The 22,309-nt window shown below is 44.7% G+C and overlaps 1 protein-coding gene across 3 annotated transcripts in view; it reads left to right on the forward strand.

Moving 5' to 3' along the window:
* ZNF532 (zinc finger protein 532) overlaps positions 1-22,309 on the forward strand; it is a 102,915-nt gene that overhangs the window by 13,591 nt on the left and 67,015 nt on the right. Inside the window, exon 4 of one of the 3 annotated variants that reach the window (XM_034641950.1) lies at positions 6,424-6,478. The exons of 1 other annotated variant lie outside the window; for it this stretch is intronic. In XM_034641950.1, coding sequence (XP_034497841.1) covers positions 6,430-6,478 — 49 coding nt within the window. In that variant the 5' untranslated portion in view covers positions 6,424-6,429. Of the gene's footprint in view, positions 1-6,423; positions 6,479-17,258; positions 17,281-22,309 lie in introns of those variants that run through there. One more of the 3 variants, XM_034641951.1, reaches the window with a different exon arrangement.

The raw sequence follows: 22,309 nt of genomic DNA on the forward strand, positions 1-22,309 counted from the left end.
CAACGTTGTTCGGGAAGATGGGCCAGAAGCATCTCCCTGACACTCCACTCCAGAATGTGCTCCTATTTGCTAATACCGTCTCCTAGGGAGAACAGCTGCTTACAGCGTGTTTCAAGTGGGTCCCAAAGATGTCTCACCCAAAACCGGCTGGCCTCCAGTACTCTTGGATGCTCCCAGCCTGGGTCCCCAGAATGAAGATTCTCCCCGGAATACTTCAAAACATTGGGAGTTCACAGCAGCAGTTCAGGGGGGAAAAAGTGTGTGCGCATGTGTCTGTGTTCACAGACGCGTGCATCTAACCCAGAATTTCTCGCATTCCTGGGCTGTGGTGGAACACCGTTTTGGTGGAACATTCCTGGGTGGACATCCTTCAAGCTGTTGGCTGTCGGTGATGTGAACTTCGTGAAAAATGGGAGGGTCTTGAGAGGAGTAGGGCGAGGGTGTCCTCTGATCTCTTCCTTTTCTTATAATTTAGTGATTGGTGAAGTGATGTGATTCACTGTGTGTTTTTCTGCTTTCCGTCTACTCCAGCAAGAGAATTTGTGAGCGAGTTTATTTGTAAGGTCAACAGCCAGTAGGCCTGCTGTGAGTGATAACTTGGAGGGGGGACTCTTAGTTGTATTGACAGATGAAGGTAGGACCTTTCCTAATTCCAAACACGTTTGAAATGAAACTGGTGTCTGGTGAGAGTCGTGGGATGCTCCGGCGATGGCATCACTGTGGAATGTGAGAGCCGTTGTGATCGGGATGCACGGGGCCCCTTGTGCACTCGCTTCCGCTTCCGCAGCGGCTAGCCAGGCCCTGACCTGCCACCGTCTCCACCTGGATGACTAGGGGGTGGGGGGAAGGCAGGTTTATGGTGATTTTAAGAGGATTAGGTCTTGGTGAGAGGAGGGCAGGTTGATGAGGGGAAAATCTCTTGTTTACTCGAGCAAGGTTTTTCAGCCTTAGCCTACCGACATTTGGGGCTGCACAGTGCTGTGTTGGGGGGCTGCCCCGGGCATTATAGGATGTTTGCCAACATCCCTGAACACCGATACCCACCTCTCACCCCCTCCCCCAACTTGTGACAGCAAAAAATGTCTCTGGACCTTGCTAGATACCAGTGTTGGTGGTGGTGGAAGAGAACAGGCAAAATCGCCCCATTTGAGAACTGTGGACTTAGAGCCTTGTAGCAAGAACAATACTTCAAAACTTTGGGCACTAAGAATTCCCAACAAAGACCTCCAAGGGAAGCCAGCAAGCAAGCAAGCAAGCAAGCATCTTGAAACTGTACAAGTGCCCCAAGAAATGCAAGATACCTTGAGCTACTGGGTTTCTCTTCTGTATTGTCTAATGCTAGAAGTCTTAAATGTTTGCAAATATTTTTAATTTAGTATTTAAGATGAAAGAAAATTGCTGGTGAAAAGAGTAAGAAACCACAGAAAACGGGTCTGCTGGTTTGACTGCAGCATTTCAGGGACAAAGGCTTCCATGCAGGATTTAGGGTTTATGTGCAAAAACCGAGGCGGCTTATTCAGGTGACAAAGGAAAATTACTTTGAAGTTCTTCATTGTGTACTCAAAATATCACTTCTCATTTAGAAAATCTATCCTTCGCTTCAAGCTGGAATTGTAGAGATGCTACAAAAAAATGTGGTATTTATAAAATGCCAAAGGAATGCTAAAGCTTTTATGGATTCTGCTCTTGAACGAGGAACTCTTTGTTTTAGCACTTAAATGGGCAAGTGATTTCTTAAGTTTGATATACTGGAATTCACCAAACATGTTTCATTCAAAAAGAAAAACTAACTAATAGTGGAGAAATTTAGATTTTTTTTTTCTTTCTCATGAAACCATTTGAATAACTCACTTTAAGCAGAGGCCGTAATGAACTTTCCTGAAGTTCATTGATGGTGACAGGGTTAGCCCAGACCCTTTCAGTATTTCTATAAACGCATTGATGAATTAGCAAATTGCCAGCACCAGTTTCTTTTAGTTAAAATAATGTAAATCCAGTGGGAAATAGGGCTAGAGCAAAAGTGCCTTTGACAGAATTTACAGGATTGATGACTGACTATGCCTAAGTTCACAGGAGATACTTTCATCTGCTTCCCTGTAGCTATGAGATTTTGAAAATGCACACCTATACCTGGCGGATGAACTTTGAAAAATATTTTCCCCTGCCTTCCCATCCGCTGCTCTTTTCTGGATTCAAGTGACAGAATGGCGTGCGTCCTAGCCCTTTCGATGAATTTTACATATCTCTTCATTTTACATATCTATATGTAGAAACATATAAAATACAATATGCTTTTTTTTTTAAATTTTAGTGTAATTTAGATACTGTTTTATGACCTGATTTTTTTTTTCGCTAGATGGTGTACCTTGATTGTTCCACTTCAGTGCCTGTAACACATCTACCTTACCTTTTTTTAAAAAAAGATTTATTTACTATAGAGAGAGTGGGGGAAGGGGTTGAGGGAGAGAATCTCCAAGCAGACTCCCCACTGAGCAGGGAGCCCAATTTGGGGGGGGAGGATTTGGGCTCAATCTCAGGACCCATGAGATCATGACCTGAGCTGAAACCAAGCGTCAGGCTTAACCGACGGCACCACCTCGTCTACCTTACTTTAATGACTGCATAATACTCCATAAAAAAGGGATGTATTATAAATAATGTGAATGTATTTAACACTATTGAACTATATACTTAAAAATGGTTAAGGTGGTAAATTTCACGTCATGTGTATTTTACCACAATTTTCTTTCTTTCTTTTTTTTTTTTTAAAAGATTTTTTAATGTATTTATTCAACAGAGATAGAGACAGCCAGCGAGAGAGGGAACACAAGCAGGGGGAGTGGGAGAGGAAGAAGCAGGCTCATAGCAGGAGCCTGATGTGGGGCTCGATCCCACAACGCCGGGATCACGCCCTGAGCCGAAGGCAGATGCTTAACCGCTATGCCACCCAGGCGCCCCTTACCACAATTTTCTTGAAGAGGACGTAGCATAGTTGATTGAATCATCTCTCTTCTGGTGGACATTTACCTTTTTTTCAGGGCTCTGCTGTACCAGACATTTTTTATACCAACACCTCTCGCTTTGGAAGATTTGATTTTTTTGGTTTAAAACATTGCCTTCGTGCCCTAAGGTCAGTGACATGTCATCCAGATGCAGGGAATAGGATCCTTGCCTTTTTCTCTTTGTGAGGGGGAGAACCGAAGGAAAAGAGCCTCCCCCCTCTTCTGGACTTTAAGGGTTTATTGGTTGTGGGTGTGCTGCTGGAGAGTGAGAATCCCATGGTGATGTACTTAGCCGAAGCTTCTCTTTCATTATTCGCAAGCTCAGTGGGTGTCTGTCTGGGCAAGCCCTTGCCCTGAGCGCCCTTTTATTGCACCTGGTATCTGCAGAGAGGTCAGGCCAGGTGGATTACCTGGTTTCCAGAGGAATTCCTGGAGGTGAAATGAAGGACAGCCCTAGGGAGGCCGTGCCCAGCCAGATCTCTGAGTTCTGATAGCCACGTTCGGGAGCCCGGGTTCAGGTCACCGGCCCGTGGTTTGGTATTCAGTAAACTCTTCCTTCTGCTTGGAGCTTTTCTAGCGGAGCCATCGCTTTGAAATGCTAACCCCAGGCAGCCCTGCCCTTTAAATTGACATTCTGCTTTCTAAAGAAAAACCTGAGACAGGTATTTTTGGAAGTTTTGTATATTCAGTAAGTAGATATTGCACTGCTCAAGAACCTTAGCGCTCTGGGCAAGTCAGCACAATTCTATTTTTGACTCTGGAGCAAGAAAAAGGAAACAGTGGTCATGTGGAGAGACTGGAGGGGCTTAATTTGGGTCTGTTTGATACAGGCTTTGTCCCAGGGTGCTGCATCCCTGCGTCATGGTCATGTGCCTTTTGGGTTGCTGAGATGGTCTGGTGGCAGAAGAGGGAGATAGAAAAGGGGTCTGAGCAGCTGTAGCCGTGAGGGACCTGTCTCCTCCCACCTGGGCCCCCACAAAAGCCACAAAGCAGAGCGGAAGCCCCAGGCTTGAGTGCGCAGGGAGCGTCTGTGTCATGCGGGACCAGCCAGTATCGCTCCTTGTGGTGAACGCGTCTTCTTCCAAATCCTGGACCCTGTCTGAATGCCCGGGACCACCCTGAGCTGAGGGCGCGCTGTGGTCAGTCCCATTTCCTGAGGAAGTGACTGAGGGAGCCGGCTTTTGAAGGCTGCTTCACCCTGGAGCCCCAGGAGCCCAGAGCAGTAGAAATCATATGCACATTGATTTTTCCTTTGAGCAGGGGCTTTGACATGAAAGGAGCCCTCCGCAGACGTTTTTGTTAGGTTAGTGCTTTGCTTTCAGAAATCATTTAACTGCTCTGCTATTGTAGTTGTCTTCCTGTGGATGTCCTATACTCTGGGAAATCAGAACACCGAAGGAGCAGAACTTTCTGTGTCTTCCGTAAGGGTTTTCTGGGGTTATGTTCTGGTCTCAGTTAAGAAACGCAGTGTATTTTAAAGGAGTTTAATCGCTTAAATAATAAAACACAATCTTTATGGGACATTTAATTTTATACAGGCAGACCCAGGATGAAATTCTTAGCTAGTTGTTTTCTTTTTAATACTTAAAAAAAAGAATTTATTTATTTGAGAGAGAGCATGTGTGCGTGAGTGGGGGGGGGCAGAGGGAAAGGATCCCAAGCAGCCGTGGGGCTCAATCTCATGACCCTGAGATCACGACCTGAGCCAAAACCGAGTCAGATGCTTAACCGACTGAGCCACCCATGCACCCCTTAGAGAGTTCTTTAGTGGAGGAAATGTGGGAAACTGGGCATTTTGGAATTTGTATGTGATTTTAGCAAACTACCAATGAAAATTAAATATTAAATCCATTAACTGCACGCGAAAGGGCCATTTCGAATGTACCCTGTCATGGCTTGATATCCTGTATTTTCTAATTTTGTAAATAGGAAATCAGGTATTTTCATTTTGAGTTTGTTTTTTTTTAAGGTGAGAATGTATATGATTCAGTCTTTTCCTCCCCTGCCCCTGCCCTTCAACACACTGTGGACCATATTTTCTCTTTTCTTGATTTACCTTCCTTTTCCTTCTTCCCAAGCATTTAGATAACACACAAGAGTTAAAAGCTCTGAAGTTAGCTAGGTAGAGGTCAACAAGCCCTGAGCTTCCCTGTTTCCAGGTAACTGGTGCAAATAAAGAAAGGGGTGCTTGTTCAGGCTTTACCTGAAATCCAAGGTTGTCTTTCTTGAGCCATGTAATGTATATCCATATGTTATGCCTTTTACTTTTTTCTCATATTGCTTTTACTTGCCTCTTCGTATATATTTTACATTTTCTATAAAATACAGTTATTAAGAGCAGCATTCACACTAACTTGAACGTTCTGTTTAAAAGGATGTTTTTTCCAGAAGTGGAGCAGGTGCTTAAGAAATATAAACTCCTAAATAAAATTAAGTACCCTTGTCAGTACTTAACTGTTATAACCTGGGCTTATCCAAACATTTGCTTTCTTTCTATCCAGAGGGCAGTTACTGTGCCCAGGGCCCCATTTCTCCCGTGGAAGGGTGGTTATTACCTCTTTAATGACTTCTAGGTTTTTCTTTTTTCTTTTTTTTTTTTTTACTTGTAATGGTACCTGGTATCTGCTTGCTAAAATCCCCATCAGTCTCAGTTGCCCTGGTAAAAGAGTTCTTTTCTGTCTCCCTCCTCAAAGAAATGTAAAATGTAACAAAAAGTATAGTATGAATTGCATATCAAGTGCAACCTGCAATATCACCAGTCACTATTTTAACTGTGAATGTCTCTCTGTAGGCACACTCTGTTCCCTTCCCCTCCTGTCTTACCATTTCCTCCCTCCCCTCTCTCCTCTCCCCCTCCCTCCTTCTCCCTCCCCTCCCTTTTCCCTGTCTCTCTTCCACCCTCTTCTTCCTCTTCCCTTGGACTTTGTAGGCAAATGGCTCCTTCCTTCCTTTTCAGAGGGACCTGAGACCCTTGTACTTACGCACATTTAAAAATCACCAGATAAATGAATTGTACTTTATAAATGGGGTTAAAAAGTTTTTTTATGGGGTGCCTGGGTGGCTCAGTTAGTTAAACATCTGCCTTTAGCTCAGGTCATGGTCTCAGGGTCCTGGGATTGAGCCCCCTCATAGGGCCCCTGGCTCAGCGGGGAGCCTGCTTCTCCCTCTCCCCCTCTGCTCTCCCTGTCTGTCTCTCATTCTCTCAAACAAATAAATAAAATCTTAAAAAAAAAAAAAAAGCTTCTTATACTTGGGTTTTTGTGCTTTTGAATATGTATGAAGCTTCTTAAAATAAGAATTTGACTTAAAATAAGTTTGACTTAAGGTACCTTAGAAAGTTGACTAGTGATTTCAGTACATCTTTCTGACCAGCTTTTTATTTTTTTATTGTTAACCCATATGATTTTCTTTCTCATCCTAGCCTGATATGCTATTAAGTGCCAGCCTCAACCAGTTGCCTTTTCCCTGGACGCTTGGTGAGCCTCTGGATTCATCCTTTCCTTGAGCTGGGGGAAGTGGCTTATTGTTTATATAAGACTTCCTTCAAGCTAAGATCTCTTGGGAGAGTGGAAGTGAAAGCATACTGAGATATCAGACATGGATAAATACAGATAAATATATTACACATTTATGGATAGATGCTTATCCACAGAGAAGCCTAGTTTACTGTGAAATCAAGAATATGTGGTCTCTCGATGGATGGAATGACAGAAGCTAAACATAAGGGTTATGATTTAAGAGCACGAGTAAATGATTTTAATGTCTGTTTCCCTCATCTTGCATTTTACCACATGAGTTAAAAATATGTCTTCAGAATTTTAAAGCAAATGGGTGAAACTCAACACTGTATATCTTAAAGGTTATTTTTTGAAGTGTTCTTATTTTTGCAAGAATTCTCCAAGAAAGGTCTCTCTCGTGGTTCCTTGCCTTGGCAAAATCTCTTTGGAAAATATCAAAATCTAAATTTAAAAGGGTATTCTTGAGCTAATGTATGCACTGAATTCACATGAACATATGTCTGGCATGATGGAAACATGCATAGCCATGGAGAGATATTGTTGAATGTGACGAGGCCTATTATGTTAAAAATATACATGTGTGTTTATATTTATGCTTCTGTATGCATTTAGAAGTCTGTAGCCCAAATGTTATCAGAGCTTACCTCCGACTAGTGGGCCTCCTGGAGGCTTTGCTTGTATCTCTGGGTTTTAGAGGACTGGTGAAGAGCGCGTACTACTCTTACAATAAAAATGGATTCATAATCCAGGGATGCTAAGAAAGGCCTTTTGAATAAATGGCAGCCTGTTGGCTAAATCTTTTTTTTCAAAGATGCCACCTGACCATTCAGCTTAAGAGTGCTTCTCATGGAGTGGCAATGTTTACATAGAGATTTTTTAATCTAGAGGTTATATTGGCTAGAAGGTACCAGAAGCCAGAAGTGAAAGAGCTGGGGGGGTGGGGGGGGGATGCCATGACTGTAGCAGATCTCCCATGAAAGAACTCAGGGTTCTGCGCCTGGTGGATGAATTGATGGGGTTCTTGACCTGTTGTTTTTGTAGCCTTCAGTAAACAGAAGAGAGGGAGAGAGAGGGTTGGGGGAAAGGGAGAGAGAATCTCAAGCAGACTCCGTGCTTAGTGTGGAGTCTGATGTGGGGCTCGATCTCACGACCCTGAGATCATGACCTGAGCCGAAACCAAGAGTCAGACGCTCCCCTGACTGAGCCAGCCAGGTGCCCCAGTAGACACAAAGTCTTAAGGAATGCTTGTCTGTAAAGAGAGCAGGTTATCAGATCAGCACTTTGTGATTTGTACTTCAAAGAAAAAATAAAAGAGTAATTTGTAATTTCTGTGTGCGTTACTTCAGACCTCAGCGAATCTCTTCCTGTCATGGAGTATATTAACCCTCAACTCTTAGAAATGAGCTAATCGGGAAGCTGTATACGTTTTTGGACCTAAGTGCGTATTATCGATCTATTAGAATTGTCTGAAGACCTGGCTTGCCTGTGAAATGGTTGGCCTTAATATTTTCTTTCTAAAGGGTTTGGCTTATGTTTCTTGTGTATGTAAGCCAGAGAGAGCAGTGATGGGGTGGAATCGTGGCGGACTCATTTTTACTTATCTGTCGGTCAGAATGGATGGTTCCAGAGTATCTTGAATCTTCAGAAAAGCCCCCAACATGTTCACTGGTTTTATTGTGGCTTTTTCCTTGTCCTGTGTTGACTGTCTTTGGTAGCAAAGTGGGAGAACCATTTCCTCTGATTCTAGGCTCAAGAGAAGGAAGAGAGCGCCATGGCCCCTCTGTCTTGCCAGCCCCTTGGTGGCAGATTGTTGTTGTCTCGTTCTTACTGTCCATCACTGGCCTTGTCATTCTCAGCACTTTTGCAAAGAAGCACAAATACGTGATTTTCATCACAGAAGGCCTTTCCTTTGTTTAGGAGGGGTTGAAATAATAAGTGAAAATAATATTCTTACCAATCAAATCCAATAAACCGTGGCTCGTTCTGGGTGTTAATTTGTGAGGCTTTAAGAGTATTGACCTCCTTATCCTTCCCTAAGGAATTAATTAATCATTTGCCTTTTCTGCAGTTCCGATCCTCCTTTTACCCGCTTCATTTCCATTAGACTTGGTCTTCCCCTGCGTTCTGGCACTCCTTGGCATTCTATGAACTGAGCTCGTTGATCAGTTTTCTCTAGATATTTCGGCAGCTTTATCTAGATTCATACTGTGCCCTACCTGGCATATTTAGAAGTTAATGTACCTTAAGGCTTTGGGGGTTATTGGAATCATAACAGATGTGTTGTGGGTCCTGGAGAGAAGTTTATATTCCCCAGGAAAGACCAAAAGAAATTGTGCCCAAACTTTCCCCTTCTTCCCTCAAACCCTGTGGCTCGGGGCCAGTGAGCAGAGCCTGTATTTGGGCTTTTCTGTGTAAATTGTCCTGAAAGTTTGACCCAAATTGGCTTGTCCCACTTGGATTGTCGACCAGGGTGCGCCGGTCACGCCCAGTATTGGCGGTGCTCTACAGAGGGGTGGGCATCTTCTGGATACCTGGCCATCTGTGCTTTGTGTGGTGGTGACTGCTTGCGGCCTGCAAATGAAGAGACTCATGTCTTTATGGCAATACTTCCCAAAAGACATGGGGCACCTCTGAGTTGCTCTTAGAAGAAAAAAAGGGTCTGGAGGTCAAATAGATTTGGTAAACATTTCATACTCCAACCCCTTTTTGTAATTCAAAATGTATATTAAGGTATTAAAGATCTTAAAAGAGGGGGCACCTGGGTGGCTCATTCGGTTAGGCAGCTGCCTTCAGTTGCAGTCATGATCCCGGGGGTCCTGGGATTGAGTCCTGCATCAGGTTCCTTGCTCAGGGGGGAGATCTTGAAAGGTGGTGGGGATAAAGATTTAGGGAAGCCTCGTTGTAAGGAAATCAGTTTAAATGTTGTTCAGCCATTCGACTGCAGAATCTTCCTTCCCTCCTAATCTCTATAAACAGAACACACTTTGGGAAACAGTGTGGCGGAGCTGTCTTGGTGTGTCAGAGTTGCCCCTCACTGGCTCGCTCACCCACTGCGGGTACCTCTTCTCAGTCACACCAGTGACGTCGGTCGTATTAGTAACTGAAATGTATTGTGGTTGGGGGTATCTAAACACTGGAATGGATAAATGCTAAAGGTTGGGACTCTGTACCCCTCAGACTGCTGTTTGCTAAAGGTTATAGCACTCTGCTGATATTTATCGTCCCATTTCCTTAAAGATGGTCACAAAAGGATATTGGATGTTGGAATACATTTCCAAAGTCTCCATTTTCTTTCTTTTTGTCTGTCTTTCTCTTCTTGTCTCCATGCCTTGTGTGGAGCGCAGCGTGGGGCTTGAACTCACGACCCTGAGCTCAGGACCTGAGCTGAGATCAAGAGTCGGACGCTTAACTGCTTGAACCACGCAGCCGCCCCTCTAAAATCTTCATTTTAAAATCCATCGTTATTTGTCCTCCCTGTTCCTCTCTCTTTTCAGTGCGGATTTTTTTTTAATTGTGGTAAAGTATGCATAGCGTAATTTACTGTTTTAACCATCCATAAGTATACAGCCCAATAGCATTAAGTACATCACTGCAAAACCTTTTCATCACCCCCAACAAAAACTCTGAACCAGTTCAACGGTAACTTGCCTTCCCACCTTCCCTGCACGTAACCTCTGTTCTGTGTCTCTGTGAATTCGCCTGTTCCAGGCACCACCTCTCAGTGGAAATACAGCCGTTTTTATCGGGCGTGTCTGCCGGGACCCAGCAGAGCCGTCCCCGTGTCCAGGATGGAAGCTGATCAGGGCAGGATGGTGCAGCACGTGCCTAGAACACCTTCAGACACATGCGTCAAGGGGGATGCCTTTATATTCCTCTCCCTCTGCAGTTTTGGGTCCTTATGCATCTCTTACTATAAACCACTTTAGATCCTCCCACAAAGGTATCATATAAGTAAAACAGTGACGCGTGATGGAGATAAACGTTAGAAAGACCAATACATTGGACAGATTGAAGCAGGTTGGGGTTGCTCAGTTAGAGGTGTCTTCGGGAGGCTTTGAACAGGAGGAAGTCAGATGAGGCTCTGGAATAGAGCGAATGGAGGGAAGCCAGCGAGAGAACAAGCTGGGAGACCGACCCGAGCCCTGTGCGACCTCACATTTTTAAACGGGCAGCCTGGTTAGCTGGAGACATAAAAGGCTACACGACTGCATTCTTCAAAGGGCCATGGTTTTGTTCTGGGGTCAGGTCTTAGGTTGTAAGCCTTTTTCTTTTTTCTCTCTGTTTCTCTTTCCCCAGGGCTTGAACAGAAACACACAAAAATTCTCTGGGTTGGAATTTCTCTTTGATATTGGCCCCAGTCTTAAGGGGGTTGTTATTAACATTTTTTTATGTGTGCTCTTAGATTTGGTAGATTTGGCGGAGCAGCTCAGCTCGTTCCGAATTAAGTAATTTTATGAGCTGTGCAGTTTTCTAGAATATACATAATCTAGAAGTGGTTGGATGCCGAAACCTCCCCTACACCTCTTTTTCCTTCCTTTATTTTTAATTCTCACTGAGTAAGGGTCTTCTCAAAGCAATTGAGGTTGGGGGGAGAGAGACTTAAAAAAGAAAATTACACTTAAAAATTCTTCCTGAATATTCATGAAGCCTTATTTTGCAATAAAAAGTGACTATTTCTGGGTTTTCAGTTATATAACATTTTCCCGACAAGTAAGGGAATATGCCATATTTCACTGTAAACAATTTTGAGACCACGCTTAATGCAGTAATACCCTAAGGGTTACAATTAGTGAACTGCTTTCTAATTGTGACAGATTTGCATTTGCGTTAGGAAAAGCCACGAGTAGGTTTTTTGTGCTGTTTTGGAGAAACGAGGCTTTGAGGAGCAGAGTGATTTTTGTTTTGTTTTGTTTCTGTTGAGGGGAGAGATGTGACGTTAAGATCGTTACTTAACGATTTCTAACAGTTTTAATTTTTTGTCAAAATAATACATGTACATAGATTTGAAAGAATCAAACAGTGTTTTCTAGTCCTTATCCCTGTGGGCAGTTAATTTCACCTCTTTGATTTTCCATTATTGACTCTGGTTTCTAAGTAATAAACCCACAATGCTAACTTCAGACTTCTTCATTTTAGATATTACCTCCCAGCTATCCTGGTGGAAGTCACAAGCCTGGGCCGTGCAGGCAGAAAGTGTGGGTTCTTCTCCGTCCTCAAACATTTACTGGCCACATGTCCTTGATACTTAAACTTTCTCTGCCTGGTATATAAAATAGGAATAATAATAATCGTCATAATAGTCATAATGGCCCCCAGGCCCGCCCTTGATGTTGTAGAGCAGAGCCTGGGGCAAGACTACAAAAGGAGACCAGCTGGCTAAATATTTAAAAGGTATAATGAAATATTTAAAAGATATATTTAAATATTTAAAAGGTATATACCATATGCCTAAATATTTAAAAGGTTTAAATCAAGCTGTATCTTTGGCCTGGTCCCCGTTCCCACCTAGGGTCTTGAGGCCTATCCCTCAAGACCCAAAGTCTGAGGCCCTCGTCATCCTCCCAGCAGCCTTGTGAGCCCAGGAAGCAGGTGGGAGCTGGGCTGGAGCCCCCGAACCCAGCTGCAGACCGCAGCTCAGGCTTCCCACAGAGCCCGGATGGGTGGAGTCTCCATCCAGCTTAATTTTCTGGAACTTCTCTCCCACAACTTTTGTGACTGAAGGTTCTCAGGCACTTATAAACCTGTGCCTTCCATGCCCCTGGGAGTCCAGGAGCTCTGGTCCCCCAGGGCAGAGGCTGTGGTCTCCATACACACCACTCCCCTTCTCTCCCATAATTCCCATTCACTCAGCCAGTGTCCAGAATTAAAGAAAAAACCAAAAACTCCTAAGAAACCAAAGAGAAAAAACAAATCTCTCTGTTTGGTACTTTTGGTAAATGGCTGTCTAAAGCTCCAGCCCAGGACAGGGGGTCCTATTGTCTGCAGACAAAGGTACTGAGGGCCCCACTGGTGGTTGAGGGGACTCAGGAGTAGACCACGCCCAGGGCTCAGGAAGCACTGTCCAGTTCTTTGTCGTACTTCTTAAGTTTTTTGGTGTTACTTTAATTTCGCTGTGCTGTGGACTGTTTTTGTTTGATGTGCTAGGCCCTCAGACGTAGAGGGTTGCCAGATTTAGCAAACAGAAAATGCAAGATGCCCAGATAAACAATGGAACATACTTCTGCGAAAAGACGAGTCATTGGTCTGAAATTCAGATTGAGCTGGGCATCCTGTATTTTATCTGGCAACCCTGTGCAGGCCCTTGCGTCCCGAGACTTGGCCCCTTTAGTCTTGGGAGATATTCCTGTATTTTTTCTTTGATAATATCCTCTCTTTATTTTTTCTTTCTGAAACACTCTTAATCGTAACATGTTAGACCAACGAGATTGAACTTTTCATGTTCATGCCTTTGCCCTTTTGTTGGCTGGATCTCTTCAAGTTTCGCATTCCTTGACTTTATTTATTTTTTTACTCGTTTCATCTTTTATTTCAGTTATTTATTATTTCTAAAAGTTCCTTCTTATTCTTTGGGTGCTTGTTTTCCATAACGCCCTGTTCCGTGTTTTCCAAGGATATTATTTATGTCTGTATCCTTCCACTCTTTGCAGCATTTCTGTCCTCTTTTTGTTTTTTAATTCTTTATGTATTCTGGTCTCTTTCCTGTTGGAGGCTTTCCCTCAGGTCTGGCAGTCTGAGTTAAGGACAAAGGCCACGAAAAGCTGATTGGAAGCTCTACATTCCTGGTGAGACGGCCCTTGGAAGGGTGGGTTCTCTGAATACTCGAGGAGCTGGACCCTTCATTGCAGGATCCCACGAGCCAGCATCTGGGATCTTCTCACTGCAGCTTTCGTTTCTTAGGAGACTCGTCGGTGCTCCTGCCTGGGGAGTAAACTTGGCTTTTGCTGTGAGGGGTGGAGGAAACGAAAGGCCATAGGCCAGGCTTTTTCTGTCTCATACTTCGAGACGGGGGCTCTGAATCCGAAGCCTCCATGGCTCAGATAACCCAGAGCATTTTCCCCCTGCCCGCCCTGGCTGTCCCAGCCTGCAGGGGGCCGGGGAATGGTACAAGGGCTCTTTATCCACTCCCTCTTTGAGCCCCACCCCATCCCTCCCGCCATGTCTGGCGTCTCCTTTGCTGAGTCCGCGGCCCAGAGCTTGTTTGAAGTTCCCACGGACTAACTGTCTCCGTGGTGGCCTCCTGCATGACCTTGGGATATAACTTCTCGACCCTGCTGAGCCAGCTACCACTCCCCTGTCCTTTCTTCCTTTTCCTAAAACTGTGTTGATGTCTTCCGTTGGGTTTGACTCCATTCTCACTCTCCTTTCCTTGTGGGCATGCGATGTAGGCAATTTGGTAAGTACTCTATTGAGAAACACCCATGTGCAGCGTACAGGCGGTGGTTTTCATTGTACTCACAGAGTTGTGTAACCATCTCCATGGTCACTTGGAAGACTTTTCATCCCCCAGAGAGAAGTTCTGTGCCCGTTAGCTGTTCCTCCTCACTTCTCCCAGCGACCCCAGCCCTAAGCAGTATGAAATACTTTCTCTGTATTTGCTATTTTTATCTTTTTAAAAATACTTCTAATGTCATTTTTGTAGGATTTCAGGAGGGAAGGGAAAAGAAACTCGTGCATGCAGTCAGTATTCTTTCATGGGAAGCTCTTGCCCTGTACAAAATACCAGTATATAAAAACACTCGGCCCGTTTCTCTGCTTCTGCATTCCAAGGATTGAGGGAAGTGTCTTCTGACAGACGTGGGAATTTTCCTCTATATTCTCTCTCTTCTTGCCCTTTTTTTTATTGCCACGTTTAATGTCTTTGCTTGACTTGAACTTGGATCTTTTGGAGCTGGAAATTGCTAAGCCTTCGTGTCCTCTTGGCTTCCAGCCATTTTCAAGTGTCTGAGGAGTGGTTGTCCAGGGGGGTTGACCTGGAGCTGGAAGGTCCGCCTTTGAATCCAGGCCCCCAAGTATTTTCTGGAGGAAGTGGAGGCTGTGTGCTTGTGAAAGTAGACTCCTTTCAGTCACTTAGTGATTTTTTTTTTTTAAAGATTTTCTTTTTTAAGTAATCTCTACACCCAGCATGGGGTTCGAACTCATGACTCCGAGACCAGCAGTCACACGTGCCACCGACTGAGCTAGCCAGGTGCCCCTCAGTCACTTAGTAGTTCTCATTCTCATACATCATTGTTCAGTCACCCCCTGCTCTTAGGGGAGCATTGCTGGTAGGCGGTTGCAGAGCATGGATGGAACCAGGTAGGGAGAGGGGACAAACACACAAATGCAACACCTGTTAGAAGTGACGAAGAGCACGCCTGCAAGAGTGGGGTCACAAGTTAGCACGACCTCCGAGATCATCCCACGTGGACGCTAACCTCTTCTTGGGGTGGCTATCAGGGAGCCCTTTCCCCGTGTCACGCTGCCATCACAGCTGCCAGACCCTGGTCTTCCCTACCTCCAAAGCCACCTCCCTTCGTCTTTCCATGGAGAAAGGGCAGCCACTCACCTTTCCAGGGAACTAGATGACTCCAGGTAGATAACTGCAGTGTGATGAGGGCTTCTTAGCCCCCTTTTGCTTTGACTTTTCTCTGAGCCTCGCCTGTCCATTCCCCTGTCTCTCTAGCTTCTCTTAGAGTGTTGGTTCATTGGTGTAGGACTTGGGGACCGCTTCTCTGGATGGGGCTCCTGGCTGGGGGGAATCTGTTGTGAGGGCTCCTGACGTGGCTTTCTGCTGTGACCTGTTGTGGCTGCTCTTCTGGTGCTCGGCCTTCCAGGGGGCCCCGTCTGTGAGCCAGGGCCTGGTGCCATGTCAGTCAGCGTGTGAACGTGGTCTAGCGGCGTGGGTTGGGCCAAGGTTGGGCAAGGCGTGGTTAAGATCACAGCCAGTCCTTGGTCATGCTCGGCTGGGAAGACAGAGTTTCGAAATTAGGAGAAAGGATTACAGGACAGTCTGAGAGACCTATTGAGGTATTTTGCTTTGTGAGTTGAAATTCTGCTGCCTTTTCAGAGGAAACTGCATTCTTTTCCAAGTGTGAACTCCAGGTGACCCTAGCAATGGCCAGTGGTGGGACTGGAGGCACCTCCACAGGGGGAGAAAGGCCACATGTTGTGAAGTGAAATGAGACGTGAAAGGAGACAGTGCCTTCACTCTGTAAAGTGCCCTCCTTTTCTTCCAACCAAACCATCATTACCTCCAGCCTACTTCACTTTCTAGCCTCAAAAACACGTACTCAGTTTTCCTTTTTTTTTTTTTTTCTATTTTGTTTTACTGTTCTAACGAATCAACAGAGAGAGGAAGAAAATAGCATTTCAATGCTGATGTGTTTGGTGCTTTCCATATATATTACTTACTTGCACGTTATACAGCCGTCCTGTGCAATGGCTCTTATTATTGGCTCCCATTTTTTAAATGGTGAAGTTGAGGCTCTTCGAGAAAAATCTGAGGAATGGGTTCTTACACATGGCCGGAGGGTGTGTCGGGGGGATTCTGGGCCAAGAAATTTCATGGCCCAAGAAGGAAAGGTGCGCTGGCGGGAGGGAGCTGCTGGGGGCAGCCGCGCAGTGGTCGGGCCTCACTCGGGTTAGGGCCTTTGGGGTTGGGCCAAGGAGTTTGGCTGTAGTTGCAAAGTGATTCGAGGATTTTGAATAGAGGGGAGTGATAGATATGGTTAAAATGGAGTTGAGAAAGATGAGTCAGGCAGTTCTGAATGAAAGGATGGAGAAACGGTGTTGTCTTTGTCTAGGCGTAAGGTGACATGGTCTACAAGCAGAGGAGGGAAGACGTTCTAGAGAGGATGGATGTGATGTGACTGAGGAAAGTGGGCAGGACTCGCTGAGAGAAGTACAGCTGATACTCCTAATTTGAGTGTCTGAGAGAAATACAGTATAGGGAGGGGGAGTCTGATTTTGAGAATAGATGGAAGGGGAACTCAGTGGAAGAGACTGAAATGACATGACTGTAAGTATCTCCTTGGTCCTTCTAACTGGATATCTCAGAAAAAAACAAAAATTAGGTTTGAACCTCTCTGAAGTGAGTGGCTGTTGTAGGATATGCAAGTGTTTAGTGAATCAGTTGTGTGTTCAAGAGTGTGTGTGTGTGTGTGTGTGTGTGTATGTATCAGAAGTCTGAAGTCCAAACCTTGGAGAATGTGTGAGTTTAGAAATTGCCCTTTTTAAGACACTTCCAGCCTACTTTTGGGGACAGCTCAACTAACTGTGTTTTATTCTTCTGCAGGTCTTCAGTTAGTAATAGTAGGTAGCATTTTTTGCTTTTAATGTTTTTATGTGCTTTTCTTGCAAAACTTATATAGTTAAGGGGCACCTGGGTGGCTCAGTTGGTTAGGTGTCCGACTCTTGATCTCAGCTCGGGTTTTGGTCTCAGGGTCGTGGTTTAAAGCCTGAGTTGGGCTCCACTGGGTGTGGAACCTACTTAAAAAATTTTTATTTAGTTAAGATGGTAAATTTTGTAGTATGTGTATTTTACAACAATTAAAGAAAAATAAATGTATACCTTGTTCTGTTTTTCTGCATATGGGCCATTAATTACATTGGCTTCACAAAGTGGATTTTAGTGTAAGATTGGGAAATTATTCTGCATATAATTTGTTTAAAGGGAAGCAGCGGTTTCTGTTTATGGCTGCTGAAGTTTGGAACGGCAGACCCCATTTACAACGTTATTGTGGAAGGAAAGACTGGCTCTGTTAGAAGATACCTAAATCATGGTGAGAGGCATAAACAATTCATTTATTTCCATGTGACCTGCACAACCAAACCTTTATTTAGGAAGTACTTTTTTTTAAAGGGGAGGGGCAGAAGAGGGAGAGAAACAGAACCTCAAGCAGGCTCAGTGCCCAGCGCAGAGCCGGATGCTCGGCTGGATCTCATGACCGTGAGATCATGACCTGAGCCAAAATCAAGAGTCGGATGCTTAACTGACTGAGCCATCCAGGCGTCCCCAGAGGGACCTATTTTTTTTATAGACTGTTGTTTTGTATATTAAATTATCAGTGATCCACTTGTCTTGTTGTCTGCCATTAGATAAAAAGAGACACCAAATATGTCATTTATCAAGATCATCCCAGTCATTTTGTGTGTGGAAAGCGTGGAATATGCAAACTGTGGGAAATTCTGTTTCTTTGTCTTGTCTTGTCTTTGGTTTTGTTTTGTTTTGTTTTAAAGATTTTATTTTTTAAGTACTCTCTACACCCAACACGGGGCTCGAACTCAACCCCAAGACCAAGAATTGCACGTTCCACTGACTGAGCAAGCCAGGCGTCCCTGGAAATTCTATTTCTAATAAACTTTGGTTTAAAAGTTGTTAAGTCAGGGTGCCTGGGTGGCTCAGTTAAGTGTCTGCCTTTGGCTCAGGTCATGATCCCAGGGTCCTGGGATTGAGTCCCACATCGGGCTCCTTGCTCGGTGGGGAGCCTGCTTTTCCCTCTGCCTGCCACTCCACCTGCTTGTGCTCTCTCTCTCTCTGACAAATAAATAAATAAAAATCTTTAAAAAAAAAAAGGTTGTTAGGTCATTTTGATTAGTCAGTGGCTGACCTTGAGGCAGCTTATTGGTAAGAGGATAAAAGGGAAAATTAATCTCCACATACAGAGAGCTGTTCCGTAAACATTTTAGGAATACCTTGTTTGTCATGCTCTTGGCCAGCACAAGTGTGGCAGTTACCCACCTTCTGCTCATCCCAGCCCCCTTTTCACATTGTAATGCCCTCCCACCCTCTTAGGTAGCCGTTCATTATCTCTGTCTTACTCGCTTTTATTTATTCATTTAAAAATTTTTTTATTTATTTGACAGTGAGAGAGAGAAAGAGCAGGGGGAGCAGAGGGGGAGGGAGGAGAAGCAGACTCCCCATCCTGCAGGGAGCCTGATGAGGGGCTCGATCGCAGGACCCCCGGGATCATGACCTGAGCTGAAGGCAGACGCTTCACCGACTGAGCCACACAGGCGTCCCTGTCTTACTCACTTTAAAAAAAACTAACTGAGGGGCGCCTGGGTGGCATAGCGGTTAAACGTCTGCCTTCGGCTCAGGGCGTGATCCCGGCGTTCTGGGATCAAGCCCCACTCTTCCGCTATGAGCCTGCTTCTTCCTCTCCCACTCCCCCTGCTTGTGTTCCCTCTCTCGCTGGCTGTCTCTATCTCTGTCGAATAAATAAATAAAATCTTTAAAAAACAAAACAAAACTAACTGAAGTCTCTGATTTCTTTAGATTTCCTCAGTTTTTACCTGATGCCCTGTCTGTCCCAGCATCCCATGCAGGACATCAGATTGTATTTAGTTACCACGGCTCCTTACTCCTCACTCGGCTGTGATGCTCAGACTTCCCTTGTTCTTCATGACCCTACAGCTTTGAGGAGTAGTGGTCGGTGTTTTGTAGACAGTGCAGCAACTGGGATTTGTCCAGTGTTCTTCTCGTGGTTAGGCTGAGGTAGCGTGCCTCTGGGATAATGTGCTGTTCTCATCACATCGGGGGGCACGCTCTACCTGGAAGTTATCACTGTGGATATTGACTTTGGTCTTCTGGCTCGTGGGAGCTTGTCATGCGTTTCCACTGAAAGTTACTCTTTTCTTTGCCCTTTCCACGCTGTCCGCTTTGGAAGAAAGTCACTGAAGAAGTGGGGCGCTCTTGTTCACCTCCGTAAGGGCGGGCATCTACATAAGTTACTTGGAATTCCTCTGTGCACGAGATCTTTCTGCTTTCTCCCATTTATGTTTTCAGTCCTTTATATCATTATGGACTCATGGGTTTGTATCTTATACTTTGGTTATAATCCAGTACTGCTTTGTTTGTTGCTGGAATTGTACCAGTGCTGGCCGCAGGGAGCTCGTTCAGTTGACCTCTGTGTTCCATCAGTGTAGTTGTGTTGTTCTGGGCACTTATTTACCGGCACTACCACGGTGCGCCAGGCTCCTTTTGTACATTTCCTGCCTGATCCTAGAATCAGCCATTTCTCCAAGAACTCTGGTTCCTTTTAGTGGAGAGTGGTGTCAGAAACCAAGATTCCTGTGCTGGCTGTCCCCACTTTTGCTCTTTGCCAGGCATCTGTACCAGCGCTGAACTCACCTTCTCGCATGACTCACTTTCTTCTTTCTCTTATGGAGTCTTTCCATAGACTGCCGGGGTTTGGTTTTTGTGTAGCTGTCAGATTTATTTTTGTGGCAGAGAGAGAGAGAGAGAGCACTCAACCAGGGGGAGCGAGGGAGGGAGAGAGAGAAGCAGGCTCCCTGCTGAGCAGATAGCCAGATGTGGGATTCGATCCCAGGGCTCCGGGATCATGATCTGAGCCAAAGGCAGATGCTTAACTGACTGAGCCACCCAGGCGCCCCTAGCTGTCAGAATTTTATAAGACTGTATCAGTACAAAATTATTTTCGGGGGCGCCTAGGTAGCTCAGTCACTTGAGTGTCTGACTCTTTGATTTCAGATCTGATCGTGATCTCTGGGTTTTGTGATCAGGTTGTGGGATTGGGCTGAGCACAGAGTCTGCTTGGGATTCATTCTCTCTCCTTCTCCCTCTGCCTCTCTTCCTGCTTGCGATCACGTGCACATGCGCGCACTCTTTCCTTCTCAAATAAATAAATGTTTTAAAAAATTATTATTCCTTGGATGGGGAGTTAAGCTGCTTTTTTCTGTGGCCTGAGTTCCAGTATGAACACTACATAGGAATCTGGCAAACAGGATTGAATTTGGGTCGATGGTATTTTTGGTCTGCAATTTGTATCTTTTATTACACTTCTCAAGAATTTTTACAGATTTGTGAGCCTTCGGGAGATAGTTAAAAACTCATTAACGTTAAATTTTGAGCATTTGGTTTTATGAAGGCAAAACAAATAGATGAAATAAAATGGACTTGGGAACTAGAGGTTTGCATTTGTCTTTCCCAATTTACAGTGTAGCTTTGATGATAGGGACTGCCAGGGGTAGTGACAGAGTTAAATGAAGGAGATTAAAGCAAAGTGTAGGCGACTGGAACAGTATGAATTCACATATTCAGGATGTAATTTCTTCTATATTCGTCCTTCATGGGAAATCCTATATGAGAACCACTTTCTTGTTGAGCGTGAGTCTCGAAACAGATGGAAGTATACATTATTTTCTTTTCTGTTCCTCAATTCACATTAATTATTGATTTTTTTAAATTAAGACTGAAAACTTAAGAGTTTTATACAGCTCTTGGAGCTCCCCTGGGAAAACCCTGTGTGCAGGGGTTCTGAGGATTTGGAGAAGGAACCTCTCTTAGGTGTGACCTCCGTTGACGTTCCACCCAGCTTCAGAGGACAGTGGCTGTTTTTGGGAAGTTGTGCAAACTCGGAGGCTCTGTGTCCCTGTGAACTGTGGTCCTGCTGTGCTTTGGGGGCCACAGGGAGCAGGTGGGCTCAGATGAGGAGGGTGCCACTGCGCCTCTGTGTGGGCTTCTCTTCCAGCTCCCTCCCCATGCTGACCTGGTGGGTTTGGCTTGTGCCCCAGCCTCTAACTCTGACCCCGACTGAGGCTCACACCTCGGCCCGTGGGTTCTGTGTGGGACCTCCCATCCCACCAGAGAGTGCTGTCCACCCAGCTTCATTCCTTTTCTTGCTCAAATGCAGGGACCCTGTGAGGAGGAAGGCTAATAATCACAAACCGTCCTCCTCAATGTGGTCCTGACTGCTTGGCCAGGTGGGTGTCCTGGCTCTGGGTGTAGGTCTCCCATCTGGTTGTGGGATGACAGGAGAAGGAACATTCCTTGAAATTCTCTGACCAGTGGCCACTCCTTGTTTGAATGTGATACTTTCTGTGCTTTTTGTGCTGTGTTTGATTTTGACAATGTTCTTTCTAAATATCTTAACTAAGTACCAGTCCTCCCCATATCCCCGGGGTTGGGTATAGACTGTTAACCTCATTTTTTAGGTGGAACATTTTCTGACATGAAGAAGTCAGAACAAAGGGAACATTGGTGCTGGAAGGGGGCCTTGTGTCCTCCTGCCTGTTGTCTGCGTGTGTTGTGTAGCTGGGACGTTAAATGCTCCTTCTCTTCATCAGGGTTTGCCCATAGAAACTAATTTATTTTTGGGAACTGTGTGGATGGGTTTTCTCTGCTTTTGCTGATTATTATTTGCTAAGTGACAAGAGCGTAGGCTGGTAAGTTATCTCCTAGAGCAGCAGAAAGAAGTAAATAGGATATTCATTATCTCCCTCTGTGCCTCCATTCATTACTTAGTGAACAAATACTTCTCTTACAACTGGTAAGCAAACCATATGGGAAAAAGTTCAAATTTTCAAGTAATCAATAACATAGAAATTGGTATATAATAAATTATCTTTTTGCTGCCTTAGACATTTGCTAATAAATATTTATAAAGTTGAGGGACAGGATGCACTTAAAATAACTCTAATGCATAACGGCAGCAACAGAAATTGGTATAGCCTTTTGGGAAATCATTTTGGCATTTGTATTCATGGATCCGAAAAAAAGGACCTTTGGTTAGATCAGAATTTGGGGACTACTGCATTTCTCTTTTCAGAGATTGAGAATATTCACTAGCATGAGAATTAGCTGTCCCGCCAGGAGCCTGTTTGGCGTAGAAAAATCCAGAGTTTACTATGTGTATTTCAGCCTGTGTTTGCGAAAAGCCTAATAAGATCCTACCAAAGTCATGTCTGTCTCGCTGTGTGTGAAATGCTGCCTGAGGGTTCTTAATGTTTTCACAGAGAAGGTGAATGTCATCAACATAACACAGACAGGACTCCTGAGGAACAGGTTGG

The sequence above is a fragment of the Ailuropoda melanoleuca genome, chromosome 14, assembly GCF_002007445.2.
Source record: "Ailuropoda melanoleuca isolate Jingjing chromosome 14, ASM200744v2, whole genome shotgun sequence".
In the NCBI taxonomy this organism is placed as follows: domain Eukaryota; kingdom Metazoa; phylum Chordata; class Mammalia; order Carnivora; family Ursidae; genus Ailuropoda; species Ailuropoda melanoleuca.